This window comes from Molothrus aeneus, unplaced genomic scaffold (assembly GCF_037042795.1).
Source record: "Molothrus aeneus isolate 106 unplaced genomic scaffold, BPBGC_Maene_1.0 scaffold_35, whole genome shotgun sequence".
Taxonomy (NCBI): Eukaryota; Metazoa; Chordata; class Aves; order Passeriformes; family Icteridae; genus Molothrus; species Molothrus aeneus.
The window spans coordinates 3,092,947-3,113,405 of record NW_027099016.1 but is presented as its reverse complement, the minus strand read 5'-3'; the positions used below and the strand labels follow the sequence as shown (position 1 = coordinate 3,113,405).

At 47.2% G+C, this 20,459-nt stretch overlaps 2 protein-coding genes and 1 long non-coding RNA gene across 3 annotated transcripts in view; 1 reads left to right on the top strand and 2 right to left on the bottom strand.

The window, feature by feature from the left end:
* The window catches only part of LOC136570646 (zinc finger protein 135-like), a 121,559-nt gene that overhangs the window by 37,097 nt on the left and 64,003 nt on the right, over window positions 1–20,459 (bottom strand). The window lies entirely within an intron of this gene.
* Window positions 6,924–11,095, bottom strand: LOC136570693 (uncharacterized). Its single transcript, XR_010785550.1, has 3 exons — window positions 10,998–11,095; window positions 9,540–9,638; window positions 6,924–8,786 (listed from the first exon to the last, which is right to left on the bottom strand). It is a non-coding gene; the product is annotated as an uncharacterized lncRNA (long non-coding RNA).
* Window positions 18,398–20,459, top strand: part of LOC136570607 (uncharacterized) — a 69,757-nt gene continuing 67,695 nt past the window's right edge. Inside the window, exons 1-4 of the mRNA XM_066571060.1 lie at window positions 18,398–18,406; window positions 18,665–18,840; window positions 19,798–19,857; window positions 20,281–20,405. Coding sequence (XP_066427157.1) covers window positions 18,398–18,406; window positions 18,665–18,840; window positions 19,798–19,857; window positions 20,281–20,405 — 370 coding nt within the window. The remainder of the gene's footprint in view (window positions 18,407–18,664; window positions 18,841–19,797; window positions 19,858–20,280; window positions 20,406–20,459) is intronic.

Sequence of the window (20,459 nt, the reverse complement as noted above, 5' to 3'; positions counted from 1 at the left end):
GAACAGGAGGAGGAAGAGGAGGAGCCCCAGCAGAACCATGGCCATTTTCCCACCCACCGTCTGAGTCTGCAGCTCCCCTGGCCCCCTGGCAGCATTGATCCCCCAGATCCCACAGGTGAGCGGGGAGGGGGAGCTCGCCCTAGATCCATTGCTTTTTTTTTTTCCTTTTTTTCAGAGGAGGGGATGTTTGGATCTTGCAGGAATCCAAAGGTGAGACGCAGATGCCCCTTTGGAGACTTGTGGAGAGTTCCTGTGGCAAATGGTCTGTACTGGCTGGGGAGGTGGTACCAGTTTCGGGGGGGGACATTGGCATCAGAGTGGGGAGAGCAGCAAAGGCCAATCCTGGAGCTGGGGGATCCCAGCAGCCTGGAGGGATCCTGTCAGCCTGGAGGGGTGGGGGAGGCTGGAGATGAGCAGGGTCTGGGCCCATCCAGCTGCGAACAGGGCGGTTAATTCTTGAGCTGGGCTTGGGAAGCAGGACCAAGGGCCTCACCTGTTGTTTTTCCCTCAAGCCAGGATTTGTCAATCCCAATCTTTGTCTGGATGGAGCTGGAGGAGGCTGCGAGGAAAAGGAAGATGGCCTGGGACACTGAGGCAGGCAAGGAGGAAGTCACTGCCCCTTTCCCCCTCTCCTCTGTTTCATGTCTCAGCCCAACATTTCCTCTGGCTGCAGGACAACCCCGCTACCAATGCCGTCCTGCCAAGGATGAACTGGGGGGATCTCCTTCCCCTTCCCTCTGGCACAGAGGCAAATCCCATCCTGTCCTTGTCCACAGCTCCTTCCCCTTGTCATTCTGTCCTTCTTTCTTCCTCATTCCTTCCTCTTCTTTTCTTTCCTTTCCTTCCCCAGGCACTGAGCTGCAGACGGAGACCAGGGAGAGCAAATCCCTGCTGCAGAACCTCATGGAAAAGGCCGTTTTAAGCAGCTCCATGGCATGGGAATCCAATGGGGAGGAAAAGCCCTGGAGATCCCACACAAGGAGGGGTTGCAAACCCAGCCCTGGGAGCTGTGAGGAGGAAAGATGCCCCCTGTGTCCAGAAGGCAGCCAGAGATTCATTCAGAACTCAGAGGTGGTAGAGACAACTCATGGCTGGCAGAAACCCCACAAGTGCTTGGAATGTGGGAAGGGCTTCAGCCGGAGCTCGGGAGCTCAGATGTGATCTGGCTCCAGGTGATCCACATGGGGAAATGGCCCTACAAGTGTGGGGAGTGTGGGAAGGGCTTTGGGTGGAGCTCCAACCTCATCAATCACTGCAAGATCCACACTGGGGAGAGAACCTATGAGTGTCCCGAGTGTAGGAAGTGGTTTCTGAGCAGCTCCAATCTCATTGTAATGAATCAAGAGGTCAGCTGGAAATGTATTTACGATAATTGAAAACTCTGGATGAGTCCAGGGGTCAGCTGAGAATATAATTGAGATAGTAGAAGATTACTTATTGTAGTTAAGATTTTAAAATTAGTTAAGAAGCTAAGTTAGCTAGCAAAAATCACATACCTTAGTTAAAGAGTAACAAATATATTAGAAAAGTAAAGCTAGGAGTGACAGGGATAGCTGTAGCAATTGTGAAGGAGCAGAGACCATAGAAATATCTTGCCTTAAGAGTAATCAAACAGCTAGGAGAGGCTTGGACTGTGACCAGCAGATCAAAAAATCCTGCAAACTGGCCATGGGTGAAGAGTTTACCATGAGGAAGAGAGCTTTCTTCTTCACATACGCCCACTCCCTTATTTCAAAATCCCACAGACCCAATTAAGGGAGTACAGTTGCACAGCCATATTAGATATTCAGCTGATTATAATACAAAGTGGGCAGATAATGATTCTGTATTATGCATCCTTAGAAACTGCTTGGATATGTAAAACCTTTTCTGTATAAATAGAGAGCGGGAGTCTGCAACTCCTCGCACATCCATTTGGAAATGATTCCTCATGTGTCCAGTGCTGCGATAAAATACCCTTCTTTTCAACTTTAATTACTTGAAGAGTTGTCTGTCTGTGCTTCAGTACATCAGCAGATTCACACTGAGGAGAGGCCCTTCCACTGCCCCGACTGCGGGAAGGGCTTCAGGCGCAACTCCACCCTCATCACCCACAGGCACATCCACAATGGGGAGAGGCCCAATGAGTGTCCTGTGTGTGGGAAGAGATTCTCCAGAAGCTCTCACTGGGAGGCACCATTAAGGGAAGCCCTGCCAGTGTCCCCCATCCCGGTGTCACCCCCTTTTTTCTGCCCTCAGAGCTCCTGAGCCAGTGGCAGCTGCAGCCCCTTCCCGTGGCCTTGCACCTGACTGGGACCTCCTGTGATTGCGCAGGGAGGATTGGGGCTGTGACTGAGCAGGGAGGGTGGGGGCCAGGGAACACTGGGTGCTGTGGGTCTGCCCAGCAACTGGTGAGTCATCAGAACTGCTCTCTCTGATTGGCTGATTCTTGTTCATCACATTCTCTGATTGGCTGTGGAGAGCCCTGGGAGTTGAGAGCAGGAATGGGAGAGATCCCGCCCTGAGCACCAGCATTGGCAAAATAGAGCCAGCCTGAGACAGGGAGTGAATTTATTACCAACCAAATCACAGCAGGACAAAGAGAAAGGAAAGGAATCTCCAACATCTTCCCCCCACCTAGGGGGGTTAATGACAGGGACATCTGACTTTAGATCAGAAGCCAGTTTTATTGAGTATACCAGGGGTTTATATAGGGTTTTACTTGTATGGTAGTTATATAGGGCTCCATTTTTGGTAACAATTTCCCATTAGTTACACATTCTTCGTGATATCAGGTCACCTGGTAACATCACAAAGTCTCACAACATGTTTCTTGATCACTTCTTGCCCAGGGAACCCTGATCTGTGTCTGTCTTTCCCATGGTTTCCGCTCAATCAGGCCTCAGATATCAGGCCCCTTTATCAGTTCCACTGTACTGTCTTTTATTCCCCATACCTCCCCCTATCTGTTCAACCAAAAATACTCTCTTGAGTGATTTGTCTATTAATTTTTTGACACAGTGTAAATACAAGGAATAACCATAACAATACATAATACAATGCCTAATACATAGAAGCCTAATTTAAATAAATTTCTTATCTATCCACCAAGTTTCCAGTCCTCCAGAAGTTTTCCTAGCCCTGTAAACCCTGATACCACTGGGTAATCATAACCATTTTCCCAAGGACATAAGTCTGTTAGAGGTTAAACAGGCGCTGGTGTGGTGGTGAGGTCCTGTTCACAAGGGTTCTCCGCCAATGTTGGTGTTCAAGGTGAATCTTCAGGTGGTGCACTCAAAGATTCTTAAAAACGGCTTCACATTCTTTGCTGGAATCCACTCGGGACCATTCTCTGTGGAGACACAAGCAAAACCTCTACCCCAGGTGGCCTAAGGATAAGGCCCCAATATCTTACCAGATTCTGGATCCTTCACTAAGGCAGGGGGTTTTTCTTTTGTTGCAATTGTGAATCATGATTAAAATGTCGAACAATCAGTGGGTTGGGGTCCATCAAAGAACAATTCAAAAAGTTGATCACATAAAGGGCTTTCTGCAGTCTCTTGGCAGGGTTGCCATCTCTGGCCCCCCTTATGTTGTACCAAGAGATGTTTGAGGGAGCCATGAGCCCATGACAGATTGGCCTGTTGGGGAATGAGCAATACCTGTTTTGTGCATAATTCCCCATAAGGCAAAAGATTTAGCAACTCGACGGGAAATATAAACTGGGCCATTGTCTTTACTTCAGATGTATACCAAGAGTGGCAAAAGCAGCAGTGAAGTGTCTAGAGACATCATAAGCTGTTTTCCCTGAATGGGCAGATGCAAAAAGAGCAGCAGAAAAGGTATCAATAGAGGAATGAATGTATTTTAAATGACCAAATTCAGAAAAATGGGTAACGTCTGATGCCAGACTTGAAGGCTCTGAAGCCCTCTGGGATTAATACTTCCTGCAATAGGGAGAAAACAGCACCATTGGCAGCCAGGACAAACAGCAATAATTCTTGAAGCTTGGGCTTTACTAATGCCAAAGTGCCAAATCAAAGTGACACCTTTTTGGTGAAAAAATGAATGGATCAATTTAGGCTGTTCTATCTTATTAGGTAGAACAGATTGTTGTACAGGCATTGTTAAAAGGTCAGCTTGCCTGTTCCCCATTAGCTAAAAATCTGTATGTGAACAAATATGCATAACAAAGTAAGGAAATGTTCTATTTTCTAAGGAAAAAACAAGGAGCTGCAACCATTAAAAATGCTGTGAATTTTCAACCTCTTTCAAAACTGATGCTTCGGCTCTCATCACTATTCCTGCAATATAAGCTGAATCTGTAATCAGATTGAAAGGAACAGAATATTTTTGAAAAGCTCTGACAACAGCAGCAAGTTCAACAAATTGGGGGGACCCCTGAGCTGTGGATACATCTGCTCTCCAGGCACTAGAAGAGGGGTCTCTCCATACTACCACGGATTTCTGAGTGTGACCAGAACCATCTGTGAATACTGTTAAGGCTTGAAGTGGAACCTCACTCCTCTTGGGTTTCTCTGTCAATTGAAAAAAATTATGAAAGCTTAAAAAAAGCTTTTAAAAGCTGTTAAAACAGCTCATGTTTTGGAGGATGTATTGAGATTTGTCCACTGTATTCAGCAAAGGCCAGCTGAAGAGCCTCTGATTCCTGAAATATCCAATTCAAATAAAAGGTGGTTAAAGGTAGGAAAATAGTGGAAAATTCCCCTCCTGCAAGAGAAACGCGTCTCTGTCAGGCCTTAACAACCAGTTGGGCCATCATTTCATGTTGGGTACTGATGGTTTTAGTAATTTGGGGTGTAAGTAAATCCATTCAGTGATAAACAAAGAGTCTGGTGCATTGGGGTCCCATTGAAACATCAAGGCATGGGGCTGTTTTGCTGGATGCAAGATTATTAAAAAGAAAAGCAGCTCAGGTGCCCAGTGTGCAGCTTGTTGGTTTATTATGACATCAGCTGGGCATTGCAGCGCCTGCTGAACTTGAAATGTAAGTTGTCTAGGTGATAAAAGGTCTGAATCTCCTTTTAATCATTCAAACAAAGGACTTTTAGCTTTGTATTTGAATTCCCTAACAAGGAGTGCACCCAGTTGATTGTTCCCAAACATTTTTGTGCATCATGTAAGGTGCAAATATTTGTCTGAATTTGCAGAGCTTGGGGATAAATTGAAGAGACTCCAATGCACCACCCCAAACACCTCCACGAAGGATGTTTTTGTACCTTTTGGGAGCTATGCAAAGCCCTGCCTGATTTACAGCTTTGGTGACAAGGGCTAACTAAGGCTTTCTCCATGACTTCCTGTTGTTCAGCTGCAACAATATCATCCAGAGAATGGTACAAAAGAACATTGGTTGATTAACAGAATTGAGGACCTAGCAATACACCACTGGCAAATAGTACAGCTGTTTTTCATGCCCTGAGGTAAAACTATCCAGTGATATCGCTCTAAGGGCACCTGCATGTTTGTGCTTGGAACCGAAAAGGAAAATTTAGGAGCATCATCAGGATGCAAAGGAATTTAAAAAAACCAATCTATTAAATCAATGACAGTCAAGTGCCAATTTCAGGGAATCACAGTAGGAGATGGGACACCAGGCTGTAAGGCCTCTGTGTCCTCCATAGCTACATTAATTTTTCAAAGGTCATGGAGCAAACGCCATTTGCCAGTTTGTTTTTTGATAACACAGGAGAATTCCAAGGGACAAAATGCCCTTTCTGGAGTTGTTGTTGGAGCAACTCTGTTAATACACAAAGTTTTTGCAATGGTAGGGGCCATTGATCCACCCAAACCATTTTCCCTGTTTTCCAGGTTAGTTTTAAAGTGTCGCTCTCCAACGGCCCCCTTTAAAAAGCTGATTGAATCCTAAAGCCCCATTGGGAGAGAACATCCCCCACCACGGTACCATTGGTACTGGTAATACAAACAGTATGATTGAGCACGGTGTCCCTCGGGCCCTTTGATCTGTATCCAGTGGTGGGTTTGACAGCTGCGGCTGCTTCCTCCAATGCCTGAAAGTGCCTGGAGCACTTTTAGCAAGGGACCACTGTGAGGGCCATTTGGCTTGAGAGATAACTGTAACTTCAACCCCTGTGTCTATGAGGCTGTCAAGTGTTATCTTTTGCCCTTTTAATGTCAGGGTACACCATGTGGGGCATTGTTCTAATATAGGTTTTACCCAGCATACTTAGGGTGTTCCAGTAGACCCAAATCCCCCTTTTTCACATTACATCTGTGAAAGGTATGCTCATGGTTTGGGGAAATAAAATCAATTGAGCTATTCAAGTTCCTTGGGGAACAGTGAAAGGCAGTCGGGGTGTCCAGGCCATGATCATAATCCCATTATCAGGGTCAGAGTCTATAACGCCAGGGAGAACAAAAACTCCCATCAAAGAGGTGGATGACCGACCTAAAAACAATGCATGCATACGCTGCCTGGATGGTCCTAAAACTCCTGTGGGAAGCAAATGAACTGATGACTTAAGTAACGTTAATGTGATGGAGGTTGCCAGGTCCCGTGTGGCACTCCCTGGTGTGTGGATGGTTGTAAATTGGCGATGGTCAGGCAAAGGCTGCTTGTGGCGGCTGGGCTGGGGCTTGCTGTGGTCTGCTCTGCGGCATCGGATGGAGCATTTGCGTCTGTGTGCAGTGCTGCTCTGAGCTTCAGCTCCTGTTTCCCAATATCAAATACTCTTCAAAATCCATGACTTGGAACATTGTTGATTAGCATAATGCCTTCCATTACGGCACCGAGGGCAAATACTAGGAGCTTTGGATCTGGCCTCCCTCTTTCCAAAGCACTCCTTTTTCAAATGCCCAGATTTCCTGACCCTGAAGCACGTTCAGGGGTCTCCCGGCATAGTCTTCAAAGCTGCAAAGGTGTCACTGTCAAGGTGGTCACGACACAAAGCAAAGACCACAAGCAGTCTCATATAGCAACTCTTTATTTTCAAACATGGCTGACCTTTTATACCCTTTCTAATAGTTTATACTACTTCAACCCTAACTATTGGCCAGAATAAATCAACATAACATCATTGGTGAAAAGTTACAGTGACTTCAGCTAACTTTCTAAAAAATACTTTGTCCAGCTGCAAAGTTCTCTTCTTATCTTTCTTTAATTCCTCACTTCTCTTGCTCTCCTTAGTTACAGCCTTGAAGACAGCTCCTCATCAGCTTCTTCTTGCTTCTCAGCTTTCTTCTCACTCCTTTAGCTAACAGGCCTTCTGTTAGCCCCTTTCACAATTCCTCCTTTTTGTTTTTGAACTGTAAATACAGCTGCTATGGATTTTTGCAGGGCCCTTTGCAAAAATCCAAGCCGACGGGAAGCACAAAACAACAATCACAACCATCAACAAAATTAACATTCTCATTCTTAATACAATTGTCCCTGTCCTTCATCTATAAGTGCTTTTAAATTTCTTAACTACTTTATCCTATAAAGTTTTATGTCTAATACTCAAACCTTAAACTATAACCACCCCAAGTGCTCAAAAGGAGATGCAGGAATACTAGAACAAAGATTCCAAAAACCTGCATTGTCCTGATCAGTGCAAACCAAAACCACACCCTTTAATTACTATGAATGCACATTAAAACTGATGAAATATATGTCCTGATATATGGCCTTAGCCAGTGTCATCTGCACGTTCTGCTTCAGCTGCGGAACCATCCATCCTGTCCCTTCCAGTGAGCTCCAGTGTCGGGTTCGGCTGTCTGTCTCTGCCCGGACACGGGTAGGGTGGTTCTTGGGTGGCACGTGTTTCAAAGGACGAGTCTGGACTCTTCAGCTTTTCGGTCTTCAGATTGTTTATTGTTTCTTATCTACAAAATTTTCTGTCTGCCCAACAGAGGTCTGATCTGCAAGGCAGCCAAGGGCACTCTGACCACCCACGAGGCGGTCTTGTCTTTTTATACTAAAATCTACGTACATGATATTTACTTTTATTTTCCAATACTTTTCACCCATGTTAGCAAGTGCACCTTCACCATAAACCAATCCCCAAGTGCCAACATCACCACAGGAGATGGAAGACAAGAAGAAGAAAGAAGAAGGACGAGACACACCCTGATCCCTCCATCTTGTCTCCATAACCCCCCTGTACCAAAAACCTTAAAGTTTATATTTCACCCTATAAATGTGTCCCTTTTACACCCTTCACTCTAAAGTGATTCTCATGTCCTCAAACTGCTGTCACTTCTGTGGATGGATCAAAATCAAGCCACCAAATACTCTTGGCAACATTCCAGGATTTCCGAGACCCCCAAGGGTTCTCCTGGCATCTCTGGACATCGGGAAGGATGTGCTGAGTTCCCACACTCCAGGTAAGGTTTAACACAGCGAGCAGGAACCCATCAAGGACCATTATCTGTCAAAACACAAGCATAACCCCTCCCCCAGGTTATCAGTTCCACTGGACCAGACCACATACCAGTAATTAAATCCTTGACCCATACCTTGACATTTCTACAGAAATCTGGTTGCTTAGAATTCAAAGAGGGAAAATGGTTAAAGATTGGAGATAACTGTGAGTCAGGTAGGGGACGCAAAAAGTTTAACACATAAACAGCTTTATCTAATCTCACTTGAGGTGACTCCTGTTGCATTCCTCCTTTTTGTTTCTGAAACTGACGTTTAAGAAGTCTGTGAGCCCTTTCAATGATTGCTTGGCCTGTGGGAACATGGGGAATGCCTGTTGAATGCTCAATGCCCCAAGCACAAAAGAATGCTTGCATTTTCTGCGAAGCATATGCTGGGCTGTTATCTGTTTTTACGTGACACGGAACACCTAGGACAGAAAAAGCATGATAAAAATGACAAATAGCATCACAAGTTTTTTCTCCTGTGAATGCTGAAGCAACCATTGCATGAGAAAAGGTATCAACTGTGACATGAATATACTTAAAGTGACCAAATTCTGGCATTTTAGTAACATCAGTTTGCCATTCCTCTAAAGCAGAAAGACCCCTAGGGTTGGTACCATAATACTGAGTGACATTAGTCATGTGACAGTCAGGACAAGAAGAAAGAATTGATTTTGTTTCACCAGAAGACAATTTGAATTGCTGCTGTAAAGCTTGAGCACTCTGGTGAAAAAATTGATGAGATTAAAATTGCCTGCTGCAACACATTGGGTACAGTTTTGATTGCAGCAGCAGCTACTAGAGAATCTACATAGGCATTGCCTTAAAAAAAAATCCTGGTAATGATGTACGGCTATGAATGTGCATGATGAAGTAAGGATGCTTTCGAGCACCGATAACTGTCCATGACTTCACTAACATAATAAACAATGGCTTCTCTTGAATATTATGCAACACTGCTTGATCTAAATGCTTAACCAAATTGGCAACATAAATGGAATCAGTAACTATATTTACAGAATCAGGAAATAAAGTAAAAGCCAAAAGAACAGCACAAAGTTCAACCAGTTGAGGAGATCCTTGCTGAATAATTGTCTCATATTAGCAGTGATCATCCTTTCTCCAAGCCACAGCTGCTTTTCCCATTTTCCCAGATCCATCTGTACAAACTGTTATACCTTTCACTGGAACAGGAGAACAAATTTGTTTCCCTTCAAAAGGAATTTCTTTGGCCAGTTTTAGAACAGGATGAGAAGGCAAATGGCATTTTATTTGGCCTGTAAAACAAGATAAGGCAGATTGTAACTCATTATTATTTTATATAATCAAAATTATCATTTATTTATTATTATCATTATCATTTATTATAATTATCATTTATTTTATCATATATTATAATTTATCATTTTGATGATAATCAAAATCATAAAAGCTCATGATTATTATGAGCTTTTAATATTTTGAAAGCACCATTCAAAATACCACTGTTGTACAGGTATCACAATGGTCACAGGGTCGTGTCCCAAAATCTCATGACAACACCTGCGGCCCTTGATGATAATATCTGCAAAAAGCTCATAAAGTCCTGGAGCTGTTTTCCAAGATCTGAAAGATAATAATATCCATTCCAGAATATGCAGTTGATCTTCCCAGTTATCATTCCATTGACACAGCATTCCACATGGTATTTCATGGTCCTTCAAAATAAACAACTGAACACCATCAGAGGTATCTATCCTGTTAACAAATGTGTGTGCTAAGGCTAATTCAATTTCTTCTAGGGTCTTTTTTGCTGCTGGGGTCAATTGCCTCTCATCAGTAGAAGAAGTGATGCCTGAGAGCAAATCAAACAATGCTCTTCTTCTTGCTTCCTGGCAACAGCTGACCATTTGCATGATATTTACTCCTGCATTGTTTAGCATAGTGCCCAAATTTAGCACGATTGCACACAACATTGCTGTTTGCATTTGACTTAGATGTTTTTTCTGGGTATTACACTGTGCCCTTACGTGCCCTTGCTGTCCACAATTATAGCATTTCAATGAAGGTCTTAGCACTGCAGCAAGAGCTGCTATTTTATGGTCTACTGAACCAACTTTCGAGCAAGCAGTAATCATTTCAGGCAATGTTGGTTCCCCAGGTAAAGTGTCAATAATCTTTCTGCAGTCTGAGTTTGCATTTTCTTTAGCCAAATGTATACAGAATTTGTGTTGCAAAGATTCATCATCTACCTGTTTTTCAGTAGCTGCAGCAAGCTCTTCCACAAATTGCAAAAATGGTTCTCTCATCCCTTGTTGTATAGTATCATATCTCTGTTTTGGAGCTGCCATTTCCATTGATTTAATTAAAGCACTCATGCCAATTTGCTGAGCTTGTGCCAAAATTGAAGGATCCCACCTTGCCTGTGAATCTGGGTTAGCAAAAGGCCCAGTGCCCAGTAGGGCATCAACACCCACAGCATGATGAGGGTCGTGTTGAGGCAACTGCATATTTGTTAAAGCTGTGCGCTCAGCCACTCGCCTCCAAGTGTCTTGAAATACACCGTATTGTACTGGCTGGAATGAAATAGTAGCAATATGCATGATGTCATAAGGTGCAAGCATATCTGCATTAATTACACATATTAATTGCATTACCTCTGAGGAATTAATACCATACTGAGCCACTTTCGATTGGAGATCTTGCACAACCCTCCAGGCAAAGACGTGATGACTGTCATCCTGCCCTGTTCCAGGAGCTGCTTTAAAACCTGGAAAAGCCATAGATAGGGTTATCACAGGCAACATTTGCATTAGCACTGTTCTCCTGAGGTACTCTTGGAGCACCTAATCTTTCTATCATGTCCCAATTCTTTTCTTCAGCTGCTTTCTTCCTAACAAATTCCCAAAACTCCTGAGGGTGTCGAGGAAGCCCAGTTACTTGACATGGGGGCAAAGTCCATGGGGCAATAAGGCTGGAGCTATTAGAAGGTGAACTGTCATCAGTTCCCTGTCCCAACTCAGGTGTTACTGCGGGAGACTCATCACTTGATTTGCTGTCACTGTCACTGTCAGGTAACGGAGGACACGACCTTGGAGATTGTTCATGCAGCTCAGAGGGGACCGAGGGGGCAGATGGCTGGGCTAGAGCAGAGGGAAGCAGGGGGGCAGAAGACTGGGTTTGTCTCTCTGCTAAAGACATTTCAGCTACCTGGTGCAGCAGTGTAGTATATACAGGCAACATGGCGAGCTGCTGCCCAGGTGTGACATAAAGAGGAGTCTGAGAAGGAGATACTATGGCAGTTTGCCCAGAAGCTTTGGCAGCTTTCCCAGAAGCTTTGGCATCCAGCCCAGAAGCTCTGGCAGCTTTCCTGGAAGCTTTGGTAGTCTGCCTGGTAACTTGCATGGCACCTGCACCTTCTTCAAGGATAGATTCACCAAGTTCCCCATCAGAGGCCCACTCTGCCTCATCCCCCTCATCAGTTTCTGTTATCAATCCCGATTCTTCATCTGCGTCCTGCTCTGTTTGTTCTCACTCTGTTTTCCATTCCTTTAATGCCTCAAAAAGCGATCCCCAGGTAACAGCTAGATCAACAACAGTTTTATCTCCTGCTCAGATGACTTCCCACAGTCTGTCCCCGACTTTTTCCCATGCTTTAACACTAAATGCTGTGTCAGGATCAGTGCCAAAATCCTGTGATTTAGCCCATAGCAATATACTATGAAGGGCATAGTCTGAAGTATTAATTCCCTTATTTCTTAACAAAACTTTCCATGTAGCCAAAACAGTCTCTTCTTCATTAGATAAATTATTTCCCATTATTACTAGTTGGCGGCTCACCTACTTCCAGGTGTCTTGATAGGAGAAAATCAGGTCTGGACTTCCCTGTGGCTTCCACCCACCATTCTCAGCTGCACCAACTCTGCCTCCTCCACTACGTCCCAGTGAGTCATGGCTGCCAGTTGCTAGGACCCTGTATGGGTCCAGACCAAGTATGTTCTTAAGGGTGTTGAATCACGTCAGGGTCACCAGATGTTCCTGTCAAGGTGGTCATGACACAAGGCAGAGACTACAAGCAGTCTCAGATGGCAACTCTTTATTATCGAACATGGCTGACCTTTTATACACTTTCTAATTGTTTATACTAACTATAAACAATTGGCCACAATAAATCAACATAATTCTTCCCTAACTATTGGCCACAATAAATCAACATAACATCATTGGGGATAAGTTACAGTGTCTTCAACTAACTTTCTAAAAAATACTTTGTCCAGCAGCAAAGTTCTCTTCATATCTTTCTTCAATTCCTCACTTCTCTTGCTCTCCTTAGTTACAGCCTTGGAGAGAATCCTTATCAACGTCTTGCTTCTTACCTTTCTTCTCACTCCTTTAGCTAACAGGCGCGCTGTTGGCCCCTTCCACACAAAGGCATTTGCTATACCAGCCCCCACAGTAAGGTTCATTAGTAACGGTTGCCCTATGCTGAAGGCACACAGGTGGTTACATGCCTCTATCATTTACAGCAGGGTGGGGTCCTCCTTAGACAAGGACTTCAGAAGTTTTTTACAATTCTCATTAGCATTTTCAACAGCTAATTTTGAAAGCAACACCTCTCTGGCAATGTCATTCTCAATTTGTCTTTTAAGAGCTTGTTTCAAGCAGCCATTGAATTGCATATAAGGCTCCGCCAGTCCTTGCTTTACATAATAAATACTTTTGGGGGGATCACAGCATCAGGAACCTTTAAAAATGTGCTATGCACAGCTTCAGTAATACCCTCAAGGGCCTCACTAGGAATGTGGGTTTGCCCAACAGGGTCTGAGTGGCTTCCTTCTCCGGCCAGGTGGTCAATCATGAGGGCTGCAATATTCTGGTTTGCATGTCCACAAATTTCACAAGCAAAGCTTCAAACCCCTTTTTCCACTGAGCATCTGTGGAGGCCAGTGGGCCTGCAGAACAAAGGCCATTATAGGCCTTTGGACAGACAGACAGACCCCAAGTTGGAGAAATCTCCCCTGTTCAGGGCAACTGAGCAGACCCTCTTCCAGGATGCTTTGTTGTATATGCAAATGTACCCAGTTCTACCTCCCTGGTTGGACTGTTGGCCTCTCCTTCCCTTTTTCCTTATATTTATATGTCCTTGAATGTTCTCCCTTCCCTGCTTATCCATTGGCCCCATATTGCCTCAGTGTCCCACCCCCTTTACCCTATTGGTTGCCACCCCTTGTCTCCTCTCTGTACTGCCCTGAGCCCTCAGCCCATTGGCCCTGATGCTCTGCTCCGCCCCTCTTTTCCCCTGTATTTAAATCCGGACTTTCCACTGTTCTTTTTATCTTTGTCTCTGGGCCCCTTTGGGTATGGCTGGAATAAACCTCCTTCTCTGGCGTCCATACAAAGACCCTTCCCATTTCTTTGTCGTTGGTGATTCTACGAGAGAAGTGTGTGCTGCAGTGATTGTGTGTGTGTGTGCCTGTGCCACCGAGCGGCTCCATTACTGGAGACACTTCTGGAAGGTCACGGCTCCGCTGCCTCTTGCTCCACCACCAACGGGCTTGCGGCTTGTGACAGCTGGCAGCCTGAACAGGGACCTCTTTGGAGCATTCCTGGAGGCGTTCAGTAGCTTTTTTGCTACTGAAGTTAAGCCATGTTCGGAGCAGCCAATTCCCAGAGGAGACTCCAAAGTTTTATTGGGGGAATCACACAGGCGACCGGCAACCTTCTTGAGGCGAGAAGATCGGTTGAAGCTGACGGACAACCTGGAGAGGTTTTGTTGACCCACTGTCATGTGAGTACTATATTTGGGGGTCACCCTTTTTTGTCTTTCCTTTGCCTTCTTTTCCTCTTGGATGTTGGGAGGAAGTGTGGGGATGGGAGCCAAACTGACCCACCCACACAGGGAAGTTTATACCCAAGTTAAAGGAATCCTTGTTGGGGAAAATTTTCATTTTTCAAAGGGAGATTTAAAATGTTTTCTTCATTGGTTGTTCAAGCATTTTCCTGATGTTATGAGGGAATCCGTTCTAATGAGTTCTGGGACCATATAGGGAAAAGGTTCTACATTCTTTGAGTTAAAGGGGATCTTTCAGTGGGGAAATTTTATCCTTTGGCCTTATTGTTAAGTCTGTAGAAAATGTTGGGAAACATTTGGGACCCCAGTTTAACACCCCTTCTCCCCGTTCCTCCCCTCGCATCCCTAAACTCTCTTCCCTGCCTCAGGGAGGATCAGGAGATGGATCCTGCCAGCAGGCACAGGGTTGCTGCCATCACCCTGACATCTCCCAGTGTCCCCTGTCCCCTCTCCAGGGCAGCACTGGCCATGCTGCCTTGGGCTCTCTCCTAACCCTCTTACCAATGCCCATGTACCCAGTTCTACTACCCCCAGTTGTTCTCCCAGATGGTGCCAGGAATGTGGCCAGCCCCGCCATTTTGTCTTCTCCCTCTCCAAGTTTTCCTGCCCTTTCTCCACAAAATGGTGCTGACCCCACAAAGGCGATGGCCATTTTGTCACCTCCCTGTTCTGCCAAAAACGACGCCTCTGACCCTCCTCCCAGTTTCTCTATTCCTGTAATCACGCCCTGCCCCTCCCTTCTGTGTCAGGAAGTGTGTCCATGTTGGGACTTCCCCTCTCTATTGGGAATCCGTCCCCATTGTGCACACCAACCCTACCCCTTCCTCTCTTGACTCCTCCTGATGGTCCCTCCCATTCCCATTCCCACAACATTGGAGTCAGAAGTGGTGATGACAGCGACCAGAAGGAGCCCATATTGGCTTCCACAGCTGCCCACAAACAGGCAGATTCTGGCTGCCCCAAGAGGCCCCATGCAGTCATCAAGTGCCCTCCATCCTCCTCGGAGGATGAGAGTAGGGATTCCCAGACGTGGATTCCGGTCCTGAGTCTGAGGATCACTGGGCCAAGATGCAGAGAGAAGCCACTGGGAGGGCTCAGAGCTCACCAAAAAGATTGTGGGCTTGCCAATTATATGTAAACACAGCAGAAGAGTGACTGCAATCAATTCCTGGGAGCTGATCCCCTATGGGGAATTGAAGGAGCTCTGCAAAGTGGCTAAGGAATATGGTCGGGAATTGCATTTCTTAAAAAACTTGCTGGAAGCCACCTTCTCTTCCCATGTCTTGGTCGTGCATGAAAATAAAAATATCATTAACTGCCTACTCTCCCTGTGTCACAATCCATCCTTACGAACGGGTTTCTGAAGCTGTGGCTGTTTTTAAGGGGGGCCCGGCTGAAAGGATTTAGAGAGTCCAGCCACCTTCAGTTACACCGGCACTCCCCTGGCACGAAGCCAGTGGCATGTGCCGACTGTGGGTGGGGCGAGAGGAAACAGTCACCGATATTAAAGCAACCGCGCCGCAGGAGTGAAGAAAAGAGACGGCCCTCCTCTGCTGGGTGAATTAACTTGGTTTAATCCAGGGTAGGGGAAGTGCAGGGTGGCCACCCAAAGGTGGCGAGCGGAGGAGGAGCCCCGAGCCCCTCCGGGGACCGGGTTTTACAGGGAAGGGGTGGGTACACAAGAAACCAATCATAGAACGAAAATTTGCATACATTGAAGACTGATGGGTGGTGTGGATCAATGGGGATAGGTCAGGGGAGGAGCCCAGGCCTATCACTCGACACCCTAGCTGGAAGATTCTGGAACTTGGGGCGGGGTGCCGGTGACTGGCAGAAGGCCTGGGGAGGGGATACAAGGACAAATAAGGGATAATGAGGGAAAAGAAGGAGGGGAAAACCGTGATTGACATAACTGGGGGTTTGAGCCAGACCAACTTGCCAAGCTAGGAGAGGGGAGAACGGAACAAACCAAACACAAACCACAACATCTCCCCCTTTTTTGTTTTAAAAAGAAAAGGAAGGGAGAAAACAAACAGTCTCTTATAATCAGGCAGCAGTTGTCTCTTGTGCTGTTTTAAAGTCCAGGCTTCCACCGCTCACGCTTTCAGAGTCTGAAGTCGAGGCAGGGTCCTCCTCGACATCTGAAAGCTCCAGATGGTTTATGTTGGCCGCTGAGGCATTCAGCAGAAGTCTCTTAACCAATCCCCACAATAGGGAGCAGGCGATGACAATCACGAATATAACTAAAACAAAATATAAGACGGACCGAACTATGGACCCGGCCCATCCTGACAGTCCCCAGCCCTTGAAGAGTCTCGATAAGGAGGACTGTCAGGAGGGTAATGATGGTCATCGGGTTCATGCAGGCGGGAGATCAACTAAAAGGAAACAGAAATATAAGTCGAGAAGGTTTGGCTCGAGAGAGGGGGGGGGTCAGGACTGCGGTCAATGGTGGCTTACCCACCAGTTCCTCCGTTTCCGCCGCCAACACGCCTCTGCTACCTGTGGGACCGGTTCTGGTTTTGCACCCCGCTTAGGGCGGAAGGGCTTGACCCACTTTGATGGAATCCATCTCGGACCTGAGGGAGTGGACACGCAAGCGTATCCCCTACCCCAGGTCACGAGATCAAATGGCCCTTCCGTTTTCCAGGTCTCCGGATCCTTAATGAGGACCGGGGGCCTGGCCCTAGGTCGCAGCTCCTCGTGCTTCCCGAAGTGTCGCACTATGGGCGGGTTGAGATTTTCAAAGGAGCAATTTAGAAAGTTGATAGTATACAACGCCCGTGCGAGACGGATGTGAGGGGACTCCACCTTCACTGCCGAATGCTGTTGCTCCAAAACCCTTTTAAGGCTCTGGTGGGTCCTCTCCACCACGGCTTGGCCTGTCGGGGAATAGGGGATGCCGGTCTTGTGTTCTATTCCCCATTGCTGCAGGAAGCTCCGCAGTTCCTTGGATTTGTAAGCTGGGCCGTTATCTGTTTTGATTACCTTAGGGATGCCCAGGACCGCGAATGCCTGAAGCATATGCTTCCTGCAATCTGCAGCCCTCTCACCTGTGTGGGCAGAGGCAAAGACAGCACTAGAGAAAGTGTCCACAGAGACATGTACAAACTTAAAGCAGCCGAATGATGGATAATGGGTTACGTCCATCTGCCACACCTCGCAGCTGGACAAACCACGGGGGTTAGCTCCGAGAGGGACGGAAGGGAGCTGGTGGGACTGGCAGTGAGGACATGTAGCCACAATGGCCTTGGCTTGTTCGCGCGTCAGATGGAACTGCCGAACTAGGCCAGGCGCATTCTGATGGAACAACTGGTGGCTGATCTTGGCTTGACTGAAGAGATCAGGGAGCGGGGCCACTTGAACAGGGGCGGCAAGGGCATCGGCATGCCGGTTGCCCTCCGCTACAAACCCCGGCAAATCGGTATGTGATCTCACGTGCATGACATAAAAGGGTTGCTCTTGGTGGGAGACCAATTGAACCAATTTGGAGAGCAAGTCGTACAATTTTGGGTTTGACACCTCCTGCAGCACAGCATTTTCAGCTCTGGACACTACACCCGCTACATAGGCCGAATCCGTAACTAGATTGAAAGGTCCAGGGAACCTCTCAAAGGCTCTGACGACTGCGTCCAACTCGGCAATTTGAGGTGAACCTTCAACCTCGGTGACATCGGACTCCCACTCCCGAGTTTGGGGATTCCTCCAAGTCATGACTGACTTGTGGGATCTTCCGGACGCGTCAGTAAAAATGGTCATTGCCTTTAGAGGGGTTCTACTCTGGATCGATTTCGTAGATAACACAAATTCCTGATTGAATAATTTGTGGGCCGGCCGATCAACACTAATTTGGCCGGGGTAGCTGTCCAGAGCAAACTGCAAAGATGTATTCGTTTGCAGGAGGCTGTCAATTACCTTTTGTTTTAGGTGGCCCGAATTTAATTTAAGAGGAATGTGTATGCACGCAAGATCAACGCCTGCCAGCTCTCTGATCCTCAGCCTAGCTTTCCGGATCAACTCTGCCACCAGTTCAGCGGGCTGTGTCATTCTCTTGGACCAATGGTGGCTGAGGAACACCCACTCTATGATTAAGAGGGGGTCACTCGAGCCTCGGTCCCTGCCTTTAACGGTGTTGTCCCACTGAAAAATCACCCCGTGGAGGTGTGGCAGTTTGCCGCAAATAATGAGCTTGAATGGCAGGCCCGGATGACAACGGTGGGCCTGCCTGGCCGAAATGAGTCTCTGGATTTTCTCCAGTGCAACCCTTGCCTCTGGGGTAAGGGTCCTGGGAGAACTCAGCTCCTCTCCCCCTCTCAATAAATTGAAAAGGGGGGCCAGGTCTTCCGTTGGTATGCCCAGCCAAGGTCTTACCCAATTCAAAGATCCACACAGCTGGTGGACATCCACCAAGGTTTTAATAGTTGTTACAATAGCCAATTTCTGAGGAACAATGGTCCTCTTAGTAATCTCCAGACCCAGATACTTCCAAGGCGGCACCCTTTGAATTTTTTCCTGCTGGAGCTCGAACCCTGCAGCAACCAGCGCATCGACTGTCAGGTCAAGGGCGTGGCCAAGTATGTCAGCGGTCGGGGCACACACCAGGATGTCATCCATGTAATGGTGAATGATGGCATCGTTTACCACTGCACGTATTGGGGACAGCAAGGAAGCAACGTACCATTGGCAGATCACCGGGCTGTTCTTCATGCCTTGCGGGAGAACCCGCCAATGGTAGCGCTTGCTTGGGGACTCACGGTTGATGGAAGGAACCGTTAACGCAAAATGCGGGGCATCGTCTGGGTGGAGGGGAATTTGAAAAAAGCAATCCTTTATATCGATCACAGCCAATTCCCAATTTTGTGGGAGCATCGTTGGGGAGGGCATCCCTGGTTGGAGAGGCCCCATGTCTTCTATAATGTTGTTGATTTGGCGGAGGTCGTGGAGGAGCCGCCACTTGTCCTTATTGGGCTTTTTGATGACAAACACAGGAGAATTCCACGGCGACGTGGTCTCCACGATATTGCCCTTAAGTAGTTGCTCCTCAACGAGCTCCTTGAGCGCCGCCAATTTCTGTTTATTAAGCAGCCACTGCACTACCTGGACAGGCTTATCTGATTTCCAATTGAGCTTCCAGGTAGGGCGCTCATCAGTGACCGCCGCCCAAAAAACCTGGGGAGCCGCTGGAAGGTCAATTCGGGCTCCCCACTGGGCTAAGAGGTCTCTCCCCCACAGGGGCTCTGTGTAATCCAAAACGAATGGGCGTATAGAAGCCAATTGCCCATCCGGCTCCGTGATTTGCACGATGCTCTTAGATTGTCTGGCCAATTGTAAACCCCCAACACCACGGACGTGTCTAGGCGCGGTTTGCAACTCCCAATGCGACGGCCACTCCCGAGAAGGAATGACCGTGACATCTGCCCCAGTGTCCAACAGGCCTTTTAGTTGTTTGCCTTCCCCCCCTTTTGTAATATAACAGTCGAGGCGAGGTCTTTCGTGCCCCAAAACCTGGGCCCAAGCGATGGTTGGCGTGGAGTTTCCTGGTGTTTGATGTAAATCCCAGGTTATTTCAGGCACTGGGATTGCCTGAGCTACAATCTGCCCCTTAGGCAAAAAGATGGGGGGCTGGACACAGTGCAGGCCGACGGCGAACACCCCCGGGTCCGATGGTAAGAGGCCCGGGATAATGTTCACCGTCGGTGGTGTGTGCTTAGTATCACCGACCACAACATACTTGCAGCGAATCCGTCCCCAGTTACCTGGGCACTCCGGGTCGACAGCAACGAGTTGAAAGTCGGAGGTCCTCAGGTGGAGAGCCTCCGAGAGCCGCAACCTATAGGGTGCAAAAGTAGAAGCGGTCGTTAGCACAGGTCTTGTTTGAATTGGTAAAACAGAAGTCAAGTCCGGTAAGTATTGGTCACATTTAGTTGGCGGCGGTCCCTGATCTCCCTTTCCCCTACGCGATGATGATAAATGGCCCGCCTGATTTTTGTCAGCGCGCAGGGGGGCACTGCGCTCCGATTTCAGTTTTTTGGGGGGTTGGCCCCCAACTGTCCCTGCTCCCTTTTAAATTTGTAAAATTCTGCCCGTAGGGGGCAGTCCGGCATCCAATGTCCAGTCCTCCCACACAAGTGGCAAGGTGCGGAGGACTTCGACGAAACAGCTGCTGCAACACCCTGCTCGGTGGAGGGCTCTTCTGCCGCGGCGACCCGGGGAGGTTGAGTCCTCCTCTTTTCGCTGTCCCTGGTGGTCAATAGCGGGACCTTGCGCG